The sequence below is a fragment of the Pelodiscus sinensis genome, chromosome 24 (assembly GCF_052426305.1).
Source record: "Pelodiscus sinensis isolate ZL-2025 chromosome 24, ASM5242630v1, whole genome shotgun sequence".
Lineage (NCBI taxonomy): Eukaryota > Metazoa > Chordata > Testudines > Trionychidae > Pelodiscus > Pelodiscus sinensis.
The window spans coordinates 9,078,016-9,096,153 of record NC_143075.1 but is presented as its reverse complement, the minus strand read 5'-3'; the positions used below and the strand labels follow the sequence as shown (position 1 = coordinate 9,096,153).

General features: G+C 51.2%; 1 protein-coding gene across 1 annotated transcript in view; it reads left to right on the top strand.

Moving 5' to 3' along the window:
- The first annotated feature begins 690 nt into the window (after nt 1-690).
- Nucleotides 691-18,138, top strand: part of TMEM278 (transmembrane protein 278) — a 60,757-nt gene continuing 43,309 nt past the window's right edge. Inside the window, exon 1 of the mRNA XM_006124663.5 lies at nt 691-1,820. Within this exon, the coding sequence (XP_006124725.2) occupies nt 1,551-1,820 (270 nt within the window). The 5' untranslated portion in view covers nt 691-1,550. The remainder of the gene's footprint in view (nt 1,821-18,138) is intronic.

Below are 18,138 nucleotides of genomic sequence, written 5' to 3'. Positions count from 1 at the left end.
TGTAAGTGGTCTAAGAGCCACTACATGGGACAGTGAGCCACACTCAGGAGGGGTGTGGTTTACAAGAGCACATCTGTCAAGTGCTATGCAAGTGCTAAGTGTCATCTGGAGAGACATCACCTCCATTTCTTTCCTTGGGTTTGATCACAAGTCAGGGTACGGCTAGACTGCAGGGGTTTTTTGGGATACCAGAGGTATCCCAATAAAACTCTGCTGCATCCAGGGAACACGTTTGCTCTTCCGCTTTTTTTGCGGAAGAGCAAACACACTCTTTCGGAAGCCCCTGTATTCCTCATTCCATGAGGAAGAAGGGGGCTTTCAAAAGAGGGTTTTTTTCCCGACATTTGGCCCAATCTAGATGGAGCCAAATTTTGGAAAAGCCTCTTCCAACAAAAGGATCAGAAAAAGATACGCAAAATGTGCTCTGCATTGTGTGTATCTTTTTCTGATATATCCTCGCAGTCTAGACATACCCTGTCAAGGAAAACAAACACCCCCCTCCATTCATTGCAGTGCTGGTTGCCTTCAGAAAGAGTTACTGTTCGCAGAGCGTGCTGAGGTTCCTAGCGAGCAGGTGCAATGGTTATTCGCTGCTTCAATATTACAGAAAGAAATTGTGCAAAGAAATTGTGGCTGGAGAGTTGAGGAGAGAGCAATTTCAGCATCAAAAAAAGACCATTCTGACCTGGGAAGAGGGTCAGAGCATGGTACCCCAGGGACTGCATGCTAACTGGCTTGGGTGGAGAAGCAAGCAGCAAAGGATTGGCTAGCACAGGGAGGCAATCAGATGAAGCCGCTGGAAAGCCAGCGCTGTGAACAGCGCAGCGTTGCAAAGCTCCGGAGAAGGGAAAACGCTGCTCCTGTCTGAGTGCCTGTGAATGCAGACAGCTGTGTGCATCGAAACCACACACGCTGCTCCAGTCCGCTTTTGTCTCATCGCCTTCAGCACGGGTAGGGATTCCGACAGTTTGTTCTCCGACTCAGGCACGCCGGTTGGAAGAAAGTTGGGCGATGGCTTGGTGCTGGGATACTGGCCACAAATAGATGATTCAAAGGCAAGCAACAGTCTCTGAAAAGGCCGGTGCCTGATGCTCTTCGCCAGCAGGACATGCTGCGAACTGCAAGAGGAGGCTAAAAGGAGGTGATCTCTCGGGAGCTGTGCAGCATATCCAGGCTAGGACAGGAAGAGCTGGGAAGTCCTTGAGGCCATATGCCCCTAAGGCAGCGCCCCAGACAGAGAACATACGGGGACACCGTGGAGTCAAACGCAAAGTGATAGCCCGTGGCTGGTTCAGGACCAGACTTCCAGCTGGTGCCGGTCTCTTCCCAGGCAGTGGTGAGGAATATACTGCAGGGCATGACTCTGCCCTCGCCAGGCTGGGGTGCACTAAGTGGCCCAGTAGGGCCATTCTATCGCTAGGGGGCTTACTGCTATCTGGCTAGTCCTTCTGTGCCGGCTTCTGGCCCCGGAGCTCCACACTCGGGTTGGTGGCCAATAGCAAAGGCAGGAAAAAAGCACAAGGGCAGGAGGGACAAAAACTCCTCTGAGAATGTCCGACCAGGAGACGGAGGACTTTGAAGTGGACAATCTGTCCGACACGTCCCGGATGATCCCCGGCCTCCCTCCGTACGACATGGACGACCAACTTCTTCCCCTGGAGCCTCGGAGCACCTGCTGCTGCTGGGCTTGGACCCTGCTGGTCGTCGCCACGAACTCTCTGGTCTTCCTCGTGAACTTGCTCCTGGTGGTCGCCATCTTTGCCGTCGTGCTGCTGCCGACGATCGTGGTGGTGTACTTCGGCTTCCAGTGCCACTCCCGGGTAAGTGAGCGCCAGCCTCGGCACTCCGACCCATGACAGGGCCCCGGCTTCCTGGGGCTTCTGGACCGAGCTCCTTTGAGGGAAGAGAGCAGGGACGGTGGCTTTAAAAGCCACTCAGCTTTAGCTTAATTTTCAAAAGGTGTATATGTGTGAGTGGGGGTGAGGGACAGACAGAATGTGCTTTGGGGTGTAAGCATCTTTGCGCACCAGCCATTGCAATGGCTTCAGATTCCCCCAGGAGCAATGTCCCCTCTAACTTTTTCCAATCATGTGTGGAATAACGTTATGTGCACCAAGCCCTGTGCGGATGTGCACCACCAGCAGAAACACATGCTGCCGACTGTGGGGGCTCTGCTAATCAGCCGGGCAGAACCTGAATCGCTCCTGGGCAGCCGCCCAAGCTTACAGGGCATGCTGCCCAGGAAAACTGACATTAGCAAGAGCTCCCCTGTAGGGCCTGATCCAATGCCCATCCAAACTGCTGGGAGTCTGTCCCTCGACGACACTGGGCATTGGAACGGGTCCTTATTCGAGCCCTTCCCAGGTGCTCCTTGCCTTCTCCTCTGAGCAGAGGCGACTCCGGTGGGATACATGGGCGGGAGCAGCGAGCTTGGTAAGAACCTAAGGAACCAAAAAAGCTGGAGCCCAACTTTCTAGAACAACCAGCCTCCATCCACACAATCCTGGCTGGAGCCGGCTTGGCTTTAAGCCCATCCCTGGGGTAGAAATGACAGATTTGTTTCCACTAGGACAATATTTCCTAGGAGAAAAAACAGCTGTACTGTGGGCCACAGGCCACTTGGAGCCTGGCATGCGGGGGAGAGGGGAGTAGAGAAACCCTGTGCACTGGGGCAAGCAAATGTCTTTCCTGAATACAGAGAGTTTAGATCTAGCCTCTGCGGGTTGAGATTTCAAGTTCCCTTTACACGGAGAGTTGAAGTGCGACAGAAATCTCACCTTTAACCCTGCCCGCCCCCCGGCTGCAGGAGAGTGTTCCCTGGACAGTGGGCTGACAAGCTGTGGGACTGGGTCACAAAGAGCTTTTACAGCAATGCGCTCCCCACTCGGCCAAAGCTCCCGCAGAGGATCATGGGAGTTGGGGCGCTCAGAGGATGCGGGGTTGACCTTTAGGGGTTATATTGCCCTGCCGTGCAGTCAGGGGGGTCACCCCTTTCTCCTTTGCTGGGTGCATGTGGGGGATTCCCATTCGCAGGGCAGGCACATGCACTCTGATAGGGAGGCAAACTTCTATATGTCCTGAAAGGCTTTCCCAGCACTTGACAGACTAGTGCATCCCACGCACTTACCGTCCAGGGCGGGCAGCTCCCAGCTGTTATCTTCATCCCGAGCCATGGACACTCCAGTACAGCGAAGTAACGTGTGTCACCCGTGGTGACCCCATGAGCCAGCAAAGAGCAGCCAAGATGTGACTGTAGCATCCTGTGGCTTTCCCCTTTGTGCTGGTGTGAAAGGGCCCGGCGCCGGGGGATGCATGACGCTCTGTACTGTTTATTCAGCATGCAGAAGCGGCGTTTCTTTCCTGGCTGTTTTCTTCTCGTTTACATGCAGATTTAACGGGTGGGGGGTGCAGCTGGCTTGTTGAGGCAGGTCAGTCATGGGCATGCAGACATGGCACGTAACCTCCTGGAAGTTCCTTTGTCCGGCCATCTGCAAAATGCCCTCTGCGAAGGGGGCAAAGCAGGTCTCTGGGCTGTTCTCTCCTGGGGCTCAGTGGATTTGCTGTAGCTCAGTGTGGGACTTCCCCTCAGTGCCACAGGAAGGTCACCCCCCTGCCTCCATGGTTGGGCTCCCCCGAACGCTTGCGGCAGGACTAGATGGGTGCTAGTTTTTGGATGAGATGGTGCCAAGGAGGCCCCTTTTAGGCCTGGAAAGGGGAAGTGTCAGATCCCCTCCCCCAGCTGTGGCATTTTAGGAGAGGTTTGCGATAGTGCTGCTGCCCTGGGCCTTTCTCTACAGCCGTTCGAAGCTTCCCCTCTCTGAGCTGCGGAGTCCAGGGCCTTTGCCTGGGGAATGTGCATGGGAACGCAGCTGAGGTTTGTTCTCCCAGAGGAGAAGCTGGGAAACAGCTGTGTCCTGCCCTAACCCGCCCCCCTCGCCGCCCGCAGCACATGCCACTTCTCCCGACCAGCACGAGCTCTTCCTCCCCCCTACCCTCCAACAGCATCCAGGCAGGGCTGAGGCTGGACTTCGCCAGGCCAGGGGGAGCTTAGTTCTGGGCCCCCAGAAGAGGCAGGAGTTTGGGCAGAAGGGGGCAGGGCTGGGACCTCGCCTCCTCCAGCCAGGCCTTCAGCGCTGCTGAGTGTGCACTACCCAGAATCTGGTGGCCATTTAAAGGACCCAGTGCTTGGTCCTTTTAAATCACCAGGCCCTAGTGCAGCTGCCTCATCTCATTCTGCCCCCACTCTGCTGCGGGGGGTCCTGCATCCAGGATAATAAGGAGATTCCATGGGGCTTTTGGGAGATCCCCTGGCACGTCCAAGTGTGTCCCACTCAAACCTCCAAGGGAACCTGGAAGTCTCCAGCAGCAGGGCTCTGCTTGCCCCTCTGGGTGTGAACTGACCCTTGGTCAGCTCCCCTGGCCCTTGGGCACTGGGGTACTCCTGTGCCAGAGCCAGACAGCGGCTCCCCTCCTCCGGCCCAGGCCGGTGCGCGGTGAGCGCTGGTGAGCACATCACAGCTCCATTGGCTGCACTTCCCCCCTCCCCAGGACACACACTCGGGGTCCACAGCAGTCCAGCTCTCTTCCATGTGGACGTTCTTTTCCCCTCCCCCAGCCCAGTGGCCTTGTGGGACAGCCCCCCGGATCCTCCCTCCCCAGAGCAGGCTACATCAGAGAGTCTCAAACTTCATGGCACTGCCACCCACTTCTGACAACAACAAGATTCCCTGGCCCCGGATGGGGGACTGAACCCTGAGCCTGCCAAAGGCGGTGGGGCTCAGGCTTTGGCCCTGGGACCCAGCAAGTCTAACACTAGCTCTGGTGACCCCATTAAAATGGCGTCAGCGTGACCCACTTTGGGGTCCTGACCGACCTTCCGAGAGCTGCTGGACTACATCACTGTGCCCTGCGGTAAATAGGTTGGAGACTCAGACTCCAGATTAGAAATTCTGCAGGAGTTTCTGCTTCAGATGCAACTCCAGAGCCAGACTTCAAAGCTGGGGTGGGTCTCTCTTGCGTAGAAAGACGTGGGGTTTTATAGAGTGGGGAGAAATTGGGTCGGCTTCTAGTCGGTCTTGAATGTTTTATGTATGTCAGCAAGGCCTGGGCAGGTCTGGCGGCAAGGCAGGTTTCTGTAGTGCTGATTTCTTGGAAAAATTCCCTTTGAAGTCAGGGGGAATTTTGCTCAAGGAGTGAGAGAGCCTGCCACAATTTGGCCCTGTCTTATTCAAAGACCTTTTGGCCCCAGTGTAATTCCATTTGCCTCACTGGCTCGCCTCCTGATTGACGCCCGTGGGAGATCAGACTCGGGCTCTGCGAGGTGCCAGTCATAGAGGACACATGCTTTGCTTCACATAGGAGGGGTTTAACCCTGTGGATACGAACAGGATTGACCCTCCCCTGTACATGTGGGAGCTGTAGCTCTATCGGGCGCAATTTTTTATTCCCATTTTAATTAACAAGCAGCTGTGACACCGATCAAGTAAATACACTGCCTGGGTCGACTGAGAATTCTGTGCAGCTTCAGTTACTCACTGTAGTTTGCATTTTAATGTCACAATATTTCTCTGTGACTCCCCTGCAGCATGTACACCACAGAGGCAGCAAAAGCAGACGGCAAAGAGTCCTCCCCTGTGATTTGCAGCCTCCCCACATGGACTTGAATTTGGTTTGTTTAATTTCATTGTAAATAAGTCCTCTTCCTGCAAGTGTCATTCTGTGATCTACCTAATGATAAGAATAAGATCTAATAAAACGTGTGTGTGTGTGCACACGTGTGTAGACACACACACACACACACACACTTTCCCTCTCTCTTCCCCCTCCTGCAGATCTGGCCAGCTTCCCAGGTGCATGGGCTGAAGTTTTTGGTTTATTCCCAGTGAAACGCTTGTTTTGTTCCCATTCAGAATTCTGCCTCTGTGCATGTCAGTGTCACTCGGATGCTCTGCTCTGAGTTTTTTGGGGCTATTCTTTTTAAAGCATGTTTTTGAATTTCCATTTCTCGTCATATTTCCCTATTTTGCTCCAGCATCATTTTGTCTGATGTGGGGACATGATATGAACATCTTTGTCCTTGTGCTAAGCCACGTTTGTTTTCATGTCTGGGTGAAAGGAGATGAGAGCATTTCTTGGCAAATAAAGACAAAATCCTCATAGGTATTTTGGGAGCTAACTCCTGTTCAAATCAGTGGGACTTTAGCATCAGAGTGTCAAATGTACTTGGGTGCCTAAGTCCTGATCCTGCTTGAGAAATGGTGGGACACAGTCCTGAGTTCACACAGAGCCCCTGTCAAGACTGATTCCCCACTCTGGCATGATGAATGCAGAAGTGGAAGCCTGCAAAACACCCCCAAAACCTGATCTCCACAGGCTTTGGTACAAAACTTCCCCCCCAAATCCTAATACCTGGACTTTGGAGAATCCACTGCCACCACCAAGTGCTTTTGAACCCCCAACCAAAGGTGGACACTTGAAACCAACCCCAGGAGTACCCCAAGCTCTTTTCTCCAAAGAGCTTGAAAGAGAAAATATAAACGTCCGTCTGTGGCTACTATCCCCTAGTCGGAGGCAGGCAGATCCCACAGACAGATTTTCCAGGACACAGAAATGAACCAATACCAGGTTAATAAAAGAAAGAACTTTTATTATCAAAACAATACTCCTGTTGCAAGCATAATGACTAGATGAAAAAGTCACCAATTAATATTCTCATGGGCTCAGGACTTGGTTACAAAAGGGAGGAAACCCCATTTCTAACAGCACAGACATCAGATCCAAAGTCCCACAACATAAAACAATAAAACCTAATGGATTTATCTAAACTTTACCCTACTTACACATTTTGAAGAGTTTTTTTCTCGGAAAGAGACCTGTCTTCTGTCTCCCTCAGTATCTAGAGAGCAAAATGTCCCAGAGATAAAGGAGGGAAAACCCCAAAATTCCTTTGTCTCAGTTTGAAATCCCTATCTGCATTTCTATTGGCTGACTGCTACCTGGTTAGGTACAGTTAACCCTTTAGTCCCCAGGCTGCTGGCCATCCCTCATGACCATGACAGCCCCCATGATGTGCATAGAGTACCCCATGGGCAGAGGGGTTCACACATCCAGGTCTCAACACAGGATCAGGGTGGTTGTCTATGGCTTACATTTTCAAAAGCCAATTGTGATGGTGGGTGTCCCCATTTTTGGGGTGCCCATCTTAAAACACCCAAAAAGGAACTAGACTTCAGTCCGTGCTCAGCACATGTCCTCTGGGTAGATGTCCACCCAAATATTGATCCAACCTGATGATTAAAGTAAACCACAAACCAGAGGACAAAATCTAATGATGCTGCAAGACTGATGGGAGCCAGGCTGAGTCACCCTTTAGTGGAAGGGATCCAAGTCACAGAAGCTGATTAAGAACCAACCCCATGCTGCTCAGGTTTTTGCCCCTAGCTTGAACTCCACAATTCATCAGATGCTTGAAGATAGCAATAAACGTAATAACAATTCTACATACCCAAACAAGAGGAAGCCATTTGTGCCCCTGGATACGCCCAGTGTGGAAAACTAGAACCTCAGTGTTTTCTCTTTATGATGCTGATCCTGAAATCAATGCCAAGACTCTCATCTGGCTGATTAGAGTCTAAATTATGAGATGTATTGTAGTTCATAGAGAGCTCTATCCGGCTCCCAAAGTCTTTTTATTGATTCGACCACTAGTTGGTCCAAGTCTGTACAATGTGCACATTTTAGGATCCAGTAATCTAATCTCGGGTTTGATTCTGCATCTATGGGATATTTAATGTAGTGTTTATTACCGCAGCTAATCCATTGAAACCCCCTGGGAATGTTGTATTTGCATGCCTGGGCTGTAGTTACCAGCCAGTAATTAAACAACAAATGGTCTGGCAGCACTTTATAGACTAACAAAACATGTAGATGGGATCATGAGCTTTCTTGGGCACAACCCACTTCTTCAGATGACCGGAGTTACGAGTTTGGGATGTGTACACCCAAAATAAATAGGAGAGGGGAAGGGGAGAGAAGAAAAAGGGAAGGAGGTGCGATTCAGAGCATCAGTAAGCATCTGAAGATTGGATAGTTAAACTGAAGCAGATAAAAATCAAAGTCAATAGATAGACTCTCATGTCAGGAAGGATACAACACAGAGAGCTGTTTGCACCTTCAGTGTCAGCAAACAACAGCATAGAACATTCAACCTCAGTCATGCAGAATGCAATGCTATTCACAGCCTCAAAACCAATCCTAACATCATAATCAAAGAGGCCGACAAAGGGGGCGCTGTAGTCATCATGAACAGGACAGATTATGAACAGGAGGCGAACAGACAACTCACCAATACCAGATTCTACAGGCCTCTCTCCTGTGACCCCACTAAGGAATACCAAAAAAACCATGAAAAAACTGCTCACAAAACTCTCTGATGACGCTCTGGAACAAATTTACACTAGCACCCCTCCTAATCCCCAACCAGGAACTTTCTATCTGCTACCCAAAAACCTGTTAATCCCAGACAGCCCATCATTTCAAGCATTGGCACACTCACCACAGGATTATCTGAATATATCGACTCCCTCCTCAGACCCTATGCTACCAGCACTCCTAGCTACCTCCGCAATACCACTGACTTCCTGAGGAAACTTCAAAACATCAGTAATCTTCCTGAAAATACCATCCTGGCCACCATGGATGTAGAAGCCCTTTACACCAACATTCCACATGAAGACGGATTACAGGCCATCAGGAACACCATCCCTGATAACAGCACTGCACACCTGATTACAGAGCTCTGCAACTTTGTCCTCACCCACAACCACTTCCAATTCGGAGGCTATTTCTATCTCCAAGTCAGCGGCACAGCCATGGGCACTCGCATGGCACCACAATTTGCCAACTTTTTTATGGCTGACCTTGAACAACGTTTCCTCAGCTCTCAACCCCTAACACCCTTACTTTACTTATGCTACATCGATGACATCTTCATCATATGGACCCATGGAAAAAAGACTCTTGAAGAATTCCACAAGGATTTCAACAACTTCCACCCCACTATCAACCTCCACTATCAATCACCCAAATACTGATCCAGCCTGATGATTAAAGTAAACCGTAAAGACCAGTCCACATGAGAAATCCACTTCCTGGACACTACTGTACAGTTAAATAATGGACAAATTTCCACTACCCTATATTGGAAACCCTCCAACCGCTACACTTACCTCCATGCCTCCAGCTTCCATCCCAGACACATTTCCCAATCTATTGTATATAGCCAAACCCTAAGATACAACCAGATTTGCTCTGACCTCACAGACAGAGACAAACACCTACAAGATCTTTACAGAGCATTCCTAAAACTGAAATACCCACCTGGAGAAGTGAAAAAACAAATTGACAGAGCCAAAAAAGTACCCAAACATGAACTACTTCAAGACAGACCCCAAAGAGAAAATAACAGAACTCCTCTTGTTGTTACCTATATAGTCCACAACTCAAACCCCTCCAATGCATTATACACAATCTACAACCCGTTTTGAAAATGATCCCTCACTCTCAGAGGCCTTGGGAGTAAAGCCTATTCTTGCTTACAGACAACCCCCTAACCTGAAACAAATTCTTGCTGGTAACCATGTCACACAACCACATCACAAGCCTCCAGGAACCCAGCCCTGCAACCAAAAAAGATGCCAACGCTGCCCTCATGTCTATACTGGCGAATTCATCACTGGAGCCAACAACATCAGCCACCAAACCAAAAGGTCATTTGACGGCACGTCCAGTAATCTGATCTATGCCATCAAATGCCAGCAGTGCCCCACTGCTATATATATTGGACAAACTGCACAGTCTCTGTGGGAAAGAATCAATGGACACAAATCAGATCTACACAAAGGAAACATACAGAAACCTATTGGAGAGCACTACAACCTTCCAAATCACACTTTAAAAGATCTCCAAGTAGCTGTCTTGTCACAAACCAGTTCTACAAGCCAGATCCACAGGGAAGCATTGGAATTGGAGTTCATCCGCAAATGCAATTCACATGCTAATGGACTCAGTCATGATGAAAGTTCGTTGGGACACTACCAATTTAACAACCATTGAAGGTGCAAACAGCTCTCTGTGTTGTATCCTCCCTGACATGGGAGTCTATCTATTGACTTTGATTTTTATCTTCTTCAGTTTAACTATCCAGTCTTCAGATACAGGCAGTCCCCGGGTTACGTACAAGATAGGGACTGTAGGTTTGTTCTTAAATTGAATCTGTATGTAAGTCGGAACTGGCGTCCAGATTCAGCCGCTGCTGAAACTGACCGCCAGTTCTGACTTACATACAGAATCAACTTAAGAACCCCAAGCATCCCCAAGTCAGCTGCTGCTGAAACTGATCAGCAGCTGATTCCAGGAAGCCTGGGGCAGAGCAACTCTGCCTCAGGCTTCCTGTAGTCAGCGCTGGTCAGTTTCAGCAGAAGCTGACTTGGGGGCGCCTGGGGCAGAGCAGCTGGGGTGCTGCTGGGTTGCTCCAGTAGCACCGCTCCTCGGCACTACTGGAGCAACCCAGCAGCACCCCATCTGCTCTGCCCCAGGTGTCCTGATTCAGCCGCTGCTGAAACTGACCAGCAGCGGCTGAATCAGGACCAGAGCAGCTGGGGTGCTGCTGGGTTGCACCAGTAGCGCCCAGAGCGGCGCTGCGGGACTAACCGGCAGCACCCCAGCTGCTCTGCCACAGGCGTCTGGAGAAAAGCCTAGTCTGCTGGGGGGGGGGGGGAGGGGCGTACTAGCTGCGCCCCCCCCACCCCAGCAGACCAGGAAGACTCGGGCGGCGGAGTCCCGCCGCCTGGGTCCTCCGCGGCTTTGCTCCCCGTCTCCCTGGTCTGCTGGAGACCAGCAGACCAGGGAGACGGGGAGCGCTTCTGAGGACACCGGTAGCGGAGCAGCCCAGGCGCGCCTGGGGTGCCCCGCTGCCCGAGCCCCCCCTCGGCTTTGCAAAGCCTCGGGGAAGCCGTCAGCGGAGCAGTCCGAGCCCCCCCCCCCCCCCCCCCGCGCGGCTTTGCAAAGCGCGGGGAAGCTGGCGGGGCAGTCCAGGCGCGCCTGGGATGCCTCGCTGCCCGAGCCCCCCCCGCGGCTTTGCAAAGCCGCGGGGGGCGGGGGGGGGGCTCGGGCAGCGAGGCACCCCAGGCGCGCCTGGACTGCCCCGCCGCCGGCTTCCCCGCGCTTTGCAAAGCCGCGCGGGTGGGGGGGGGGGCTCGGGCAGCGAGGCACCCCAGGCGCGCCTGGACTGCCCCGCCGCCGGCTTCCCCGCGCTTTGCAAAGCCGCGCGGGTGGGGGGGGGGGCTCGGGCAGCGAGGCACCCCAGGCGCGCCTGGACTGCCCTGCCGCCGGCTTCCCCGCGCTTTGCAAAGCCGCGCGGATGGGGGGGGGGCTCGGGCAGCGGGGCTGCCCCGCTGCCCGAGCCCCTCCGCGGCTTTGCTCTGCGTCTTCCTGGTCTGCAGACCAGGGAGACGCAGAGCAAAGCCCCAGAGTACACGGGCGGCAGGACCGCGAGGTCCCGCAGTCCGTGTACTCTGGGGCAGCCCCGTTCGTAACTGCGGATCCGACATAAGTCGGATCCGCGTAAGTCGGGGACTGCCTGTATTTACTGATGCTCTATCTCCCACTCCCTTCCCTTTTTCTTCTCTTCCCCGCCCCCTCTTCTCCTCTCCTAGGGTATGTCTACACTACAGCGCTAATTCGAACTATCTTAGTTTGAATTAGTTAATTCGAACTAAGCTAATTCGAACTAACGCATCTAGAACTAAAAACTAGTTCAAATTAGCGTTTTGCTAATTCGAACTAGCATGTCCACATTAAGTGGACCCTGAACCGGGGTTAAGGATGGCCGGAAGCAGTGCCGGCAGGGCATCAGAGGAGGACTTAGAGCGTGGAGATGCTGTCTCAGGCTAGCCGAGGGCTGTGCTTAAAAGGTCCCGACCCCCACCCCGGACAGACAGTTCTCAGGGGTGCCCCGCTTGCAAAGCAGTCCTGGCTTGGATTGCCCGGAGTACCCACACTGGGCACATCACAACACTCGGCCATCAGACCGACTGCACTTGCCGCAGGCTGCCATCTGGGGAGATGGGGCAATTGGGGGGCTGCAGGAGAGCTTCCACCCCCAAAAGCCCGCAGAGCCAGCCCAGTCTTCCCCATCGGGGGCGCGTACCCCATTCCTCCCTCACCTCCTTCCACTTACCATTCCGTAGCCCCTCTTCTTGATGTACAAAATAAAGGACAATTGTGTTCAAAAATGGAATCTGTCTTTATTGAACAAAACTGGGGGAGACTGGGAAAAGGAGGTGGGAGAGGGGAAGAGAGAGGCTGAGAGGGGAGGGCAACTACAATGATCAGGGGTTGGGAACAGGTCCCATATGAAGAGAGGCTAAAGAGACTGGGACTTTTCAGCTTACAAAAGAGGAGACGGAAGGGGGACAGGATAGAGGTCTCTAAAAGCAGGAGTTGGGTGGAGAGGGTGCATACAGAAAAGTTCTTCATTAGTTCCTATAAAGAAGGACTAGAGGACACCAAAGGAAAGGAATGGGTAGCAGGCTTCAAACTAGTAACAGAAAGTTGTTCTTCACAAAGCAAAGAGTCAACCTGTGGAACTCCTTGCTGCAGGAGGCTGTGAAGGCTAGAACTAGAACAGAGTTTAAAGGGAAGTGAGATCAAGTCATGGAGGTTGGGTCCATGGAATGGTATTAGCCAGGGGGTAGGAGTGGTGTCCCTGCCCAAGGTTTGTGGAAGGCTGGAGAGGGATGGCACGAGACAAATGGCTTGGTCACTGTCTTCGGTCCATCCCCTCCAGGGTCCCTAGGGTTGGCCGCTGTCGGCAGACAGGCTACTGGGCTAGATGGACCTTTGGTCTGACCCAGGACGGCCATTGTTAGCTCAGGGCTCAGGGTTGGGGGTCTCAGTGGACCACCTTGATTTTCATGCACACCTGCTCCTGGGTGGCCAGGCTGGCAGCTCTCGTGCCCTAGCTGGCCACTTTCCTGTGCCTAGTGTGGAGGTCGTGGACGAGGTCCACAATGTCCGCACTAGCCCAGGCGGGTGCCCGCCTCTTGCGGTCCCGGGCAAGCTCCTGGGAGCCGCCAGCCTGGTCCCGGGAAGAGGGGGAGGACTGGGGGGCATCAGGTGGCTGGCTCGAGCCGTGCCAGGTGCAGGGTCTGCTGGCTGGGTGCTGGCAGGCTTGCACCTGGCACGGGTACCGTAGCCAGCCCGTGCCCCTTTAAGGGGGCCGGGGCCGGGAAGGGGGCAGATGAGTTTCCCTGGTGTTGGCCAGAGTGGCCACCAGGGAAAGCTGGGGAGGGCTAGCCTCCCACTAGTTCAAATTAAGGGGCTACACACCCCTTAATTCAAACTAGCTAGTTCGAACTAGGCTTAGTCCTCGTGGAATGAGGATTACCTAGTTCGAACTAAGCGCTCCGCTAGTTCGAATTAAATTCAAACTAACGGAGCGCTAGTGTAGCGCCTATGAAAGTTAGTTCGAACTAACGGCCGTTAGTTCGAACTAACTTTGTAGTGTAGACATACCCCTATTTATTTTGGGTGTACACATCCCAAACTCATAACTCCGGTCATCTGAAGAAATGGGCTGTGCCCACGAAAGCTCATGATCCCATCTACATGTTATGTTAGTCTATAAAGTGCTACTAGAGCATTTGTTGTTTTTTTTCTGTAACAGACTAATTCGGCTACCCCCTGAAGCAGCCAGTAATTGTTAGAGATAAGCTAGGTAGGCACCCATTTCCCCTCTCTCTGTCTTTGTCTCTCTGGGATGGATTCTGAACTGCATCCTCAGGGAAAATACCAATTGACTCCACTGTGAATTTCCCCTGCAGGGTTGGTCCCTTAAATATTGTCAGTTTCAAGTACATCCCAGCTGTCATTTGTAGAGCCGTGCGCGGATAGAACATTTTGTATCAGCATCCATGTCTGTATCCACAAAAATGAGCCACGGATCTCTGCATCCCCATCCACCGATGTAGATACCTGCGGGTATAAAGTGGTATCCGCGAATTTGCGGGGTTCTAGATACAAAATTTGTATCGGTATCTGCAGCCGCAAAAGTGAGTCGTGGATGCCCGCATCCATATCCATGGGTGCAGACACAGGTGGATATAAAGCATTTATAAATCCATGGATTTGCAGGGCTCTAGTCATTTGCCTCCCTGCCCACCGGAATTCTAGGTTAAAAGCACCTGCCCCCACCTGATTTACTCAGCTCGTTGCACTAAAAAACATTGAAAATAAGTTTTCCCTTCCGTTTAATAACATAAATGGCATCCCCTAACTGATCTGCCACCTCCTGCTGCTTTTCCCATCACAGTCCAGTTTCATACATATAGCAATCCAATCCCTGCAGTGAGGTGACATTCTAGGAAATCTTAAATGATGAGAAAGAATTAGAAGCTTTATTATAAAAACAACCAACCAACCAACCAGATCCTCAGCTGGTGTAAATCAGTAGTTTTACTGACCTCAGGGGAGCCACGTGGAGTGACACCAGCCGACGACTTGGCCCAAGATTTGCCTTCAGAAGGACTGAACTTAGGAGTTTATCCCATCACCTATAGATCCAATACAAAATGCCCCAGAATGGGGTGGAATATCGCTAGCTAGAGATAAGGGCTGGATGGAGTTAGGGGTGGAAAAAAATCCAGGCAATCCTAAAATGGAAATAAATTACCAACAGAACTTGCCTTGAATTAAAATATGGCATCATGAAGTTAAATCCTGCCGCGCCCTGCCCAAAAAGCTTGATCCTGGTTCTCCCGCTGTTTACACCAGCACAATTCTATTGTAACTTTTGATTTTGAGAGGGGAGTTACCTGTCTGCTTCTCTTCGGTCTGACCAGTGTATTTGTTTATTTCCCCCTTAGCCTACATATGGTGAGAGGACACAAGGTGATTGGGTTTCTCTCTAGGCTCTGGAGATTTGCTTCCTGTCATTTTGCCCGTGGCAAAGAGTTGAGAGTTAGGGCATAATTTACCCAGGAAGAAGCCTGCTGTGAGTTTTGCGTCTATTCAGACACTTTATAGAATCATAGAATACCAGGACTGGAAGGGACCTCGAGATGTCATCGAGTCCAGTCCCCTGCCCTCATGGCAGGACCACATACTGTCTAGACCATCCCTTATAGAAATTTATCTAACCTACTCTTAAATATCTCCAGAGATGGAGATTCCACAACCTCCCTGGGCAATTTATTCCAGTGTCTAACCATCCAGGGTATGTCTACACTACCCCGCTAGTTCGAACTAGGAGGGTAATGTAGGCATACCACACTTGCAAATGAAGCCCGGGATTTGAATTTCCCAGGCTTCATTTGCATAAGCGGGGAGCCGCCATTTTTAAAACCCCGCTGGTTCGAACCCCGTGCAGCGCGGCTACACGGGGCTCGAACTAGGTAGTTCGGACTAGGATTCCTATTCCGAACTACCGGTACACCTCGTAGTGTAGCTAGTCCGAACTACCTAGTTCGAGCCCCGTGTAGCCGCGCTGCACGGGGTTCGAACCAGCGGGGTTTTAAAAATGGCGGCTCCCCGCTTATGCAAATGAAGCCCGGGAAATTCAAATCCCGGGCTTCATTTGCAAGTGCGGTATGCCTACATTACCCCGCTAGTTCGAACTAGGAGGGTAGTGTAGACATACCCCCTGACAGGTAGGAACTTTTTCCTAATGTCCAACCTAAACCTCCCTTGCTGCAGTTTAAGCCCATTGCTTCTTGTTCTATTCTTTAACAGTGCAAGCAGCTGTAGAACGGCACATGTATAAGCAATTGCAGAGATATCATGCTTGTGAGACAAGGAAAAGATGAAGTAACTAAATGTCTAGAAGAGATGGGTCGAACTAACCCTAAGCCTATTCGGACAGGGGAGGAGCGTTAACAGGGAAACGAGAGGCAAATACATGGGAATAAGAAAATAAGTTTGTGTAACAAAGGGGAGTTTAAAGCTGTATTGTCTGTGGCAGGAGATGGGATCATCTTTCTGAGCGTCCCACTTGCAAGCAAGTGAGCACCATGTGTTGAAAATTTGCCTTTATTATAGAGATTTGTTAGTCCCATAAATGAAACTTAGGGCAGATCTACACTACAGGGCAAAGTTAACTAAATTTATGCAACTCAACCTATGTCAGTATTGTTCCGGGAGTTAATGTATCTTAGCTCAAGTCATTGCGGGGTCTCCACTGTGTGGGATCAATGGGAGAAGCCCTCCCATGGACTTCCCTTACTCTTCTTGTTCCTGTGGAGTATTGGAATAGATGAGAGAGCAATTGGTGGTCAAGTTAGTGGGTCTTCAGTAGACACACTCAATTGACCCCCAGGGGATTAAATGCCACAGACTGATAGGACCTGAAAACACAGGAACTGAGGGTCTTTTTTTCCTTCAGCACTGGGAAGCCACCTCTGTTCTTAATGGGAGCCTTTAGTCAGTAACACTAATTTCAGCAAACAAAAGGCCACCCATTGGTGGAGAATCTATTGCTGAAATAATAACCTCCCACCTGCAAAAATCAATGCTATTGTTCAGCAAGAATACACTCTCCACCAGTGGAGACCGCTAAAGGATCTAGAGCTTTGGTTGTAAATACATCTAACACAGTGGTTCTGATCTGTGGTCCGTGGCACCCTGGGGGTCCACAGACGGTCTAAGGGCTCTGCAAATTTGCCATTAACACAGAAAACATGTTTTTCAACCTGTGGTCCACAGCACTCCTTGGGGTCCATATATTATGTCTAAGATCTCCGAAGAGATACGCACCATGATTTGAAATATTTTAGGGGTTGACAAATGAGAAAAGGTTGCAAACCAATGATCTAAGAGATCTTCGCCTCCACCTTTGGGTTGACCCTGGCCAGCTTCCATCAGGTAAAAGGTGTAGGTGCAAAGTCCTGCTTAAGAGGAGCTGGTTAACAGGATTGTAAATAATGCCTTTCCCCGGAGTCTAGATTAAGCCTGAGACCTTGTCTACACTAAATGGAAGATTGCCTCTGCCACGGCCTACCTTCCGGAGTTTGATTTAGGGAGTCTAGTTAAGACTCACTAAATCAAACTCAGAGGGCGCCCTCATCAGCATCTGGGACTCCTCTTTTTGTGAGGAGTAAGGGAAGCCAATGGGAGCGTTTGCTCCCATCAGCCTTCTGATATGGGGATAAGGTAAGCCGACTCCAGCTATGTATTCTACGTATTCTATGTAGCTGGAGTTGCGTACCTTAGGCTGAGCTGCCGCCTTTAGTATAGACCTGGCCTTTGAGTTTTGCATGTTACAGTGGTTGTGTAGCTTAGCAGCCTTCCCTCCTCAATATATGACACTGGGAGTCAGCACTCCTGATTCTCTTGGCTCTGACACTATGTGATCTTGGGCGAGTCAAATAATTCCATCCTATCTTATTTTCCCGATTTGCTCACGTATCTCATGGGCATGTTGTGAAACTTAGCTGAGGTCTACATAATGTGCTTAGACCTCATGGATAATGGGGGCGGATGGGGAGGGATATGCTGATGAGGCTGTTGTGGATGCTTAGCAAAGGAAGAAAGGATGATTTTTGTGGTTCAAGCACTGGGATGGGGCCTCGAGATTGGCAGTTTCCACCTCTGCTACAGGCTTTCTGTGTGACCCCGGGCAAGTCACAGAATCCATCAGGGCCACAGAGCCTGCCTGTAAAATAAGGATAATAGTACTTCCTGTCTCCCCTCCTTGGCTGTCCAGACATGCTCTTTGGGCCTCCTACTATGTGTGTGTGCAGTTGGAGTTTCTCGGTGCTGTTGTAATGATAATATATGATAATACTATATGTCCCTGTAGCAGGGTCAACTGACTGGCACGGCGCCTCCTGCTGGTCTCCACAGGAATTAGCTCTTCCAGCCTCAGAGCGCCCTCTGCTGGCCGGTACCTTGCCCTCAGTTACCTGTTTTCTGTGCTACTTCAGGCCTCATGTCCCTTCTGTCTCGTGGTGCCCTTTCCTCATGGTACTGCCCTGAGGCAGCGCCCCCACACTCTGGATTCCTCCCTTCCCAGGGAACCCCAATCCCTTATACCCAGCTTGCCTCAGGGGCCAACTACCAGTCATCACTGAGCCCCTTCTCAGG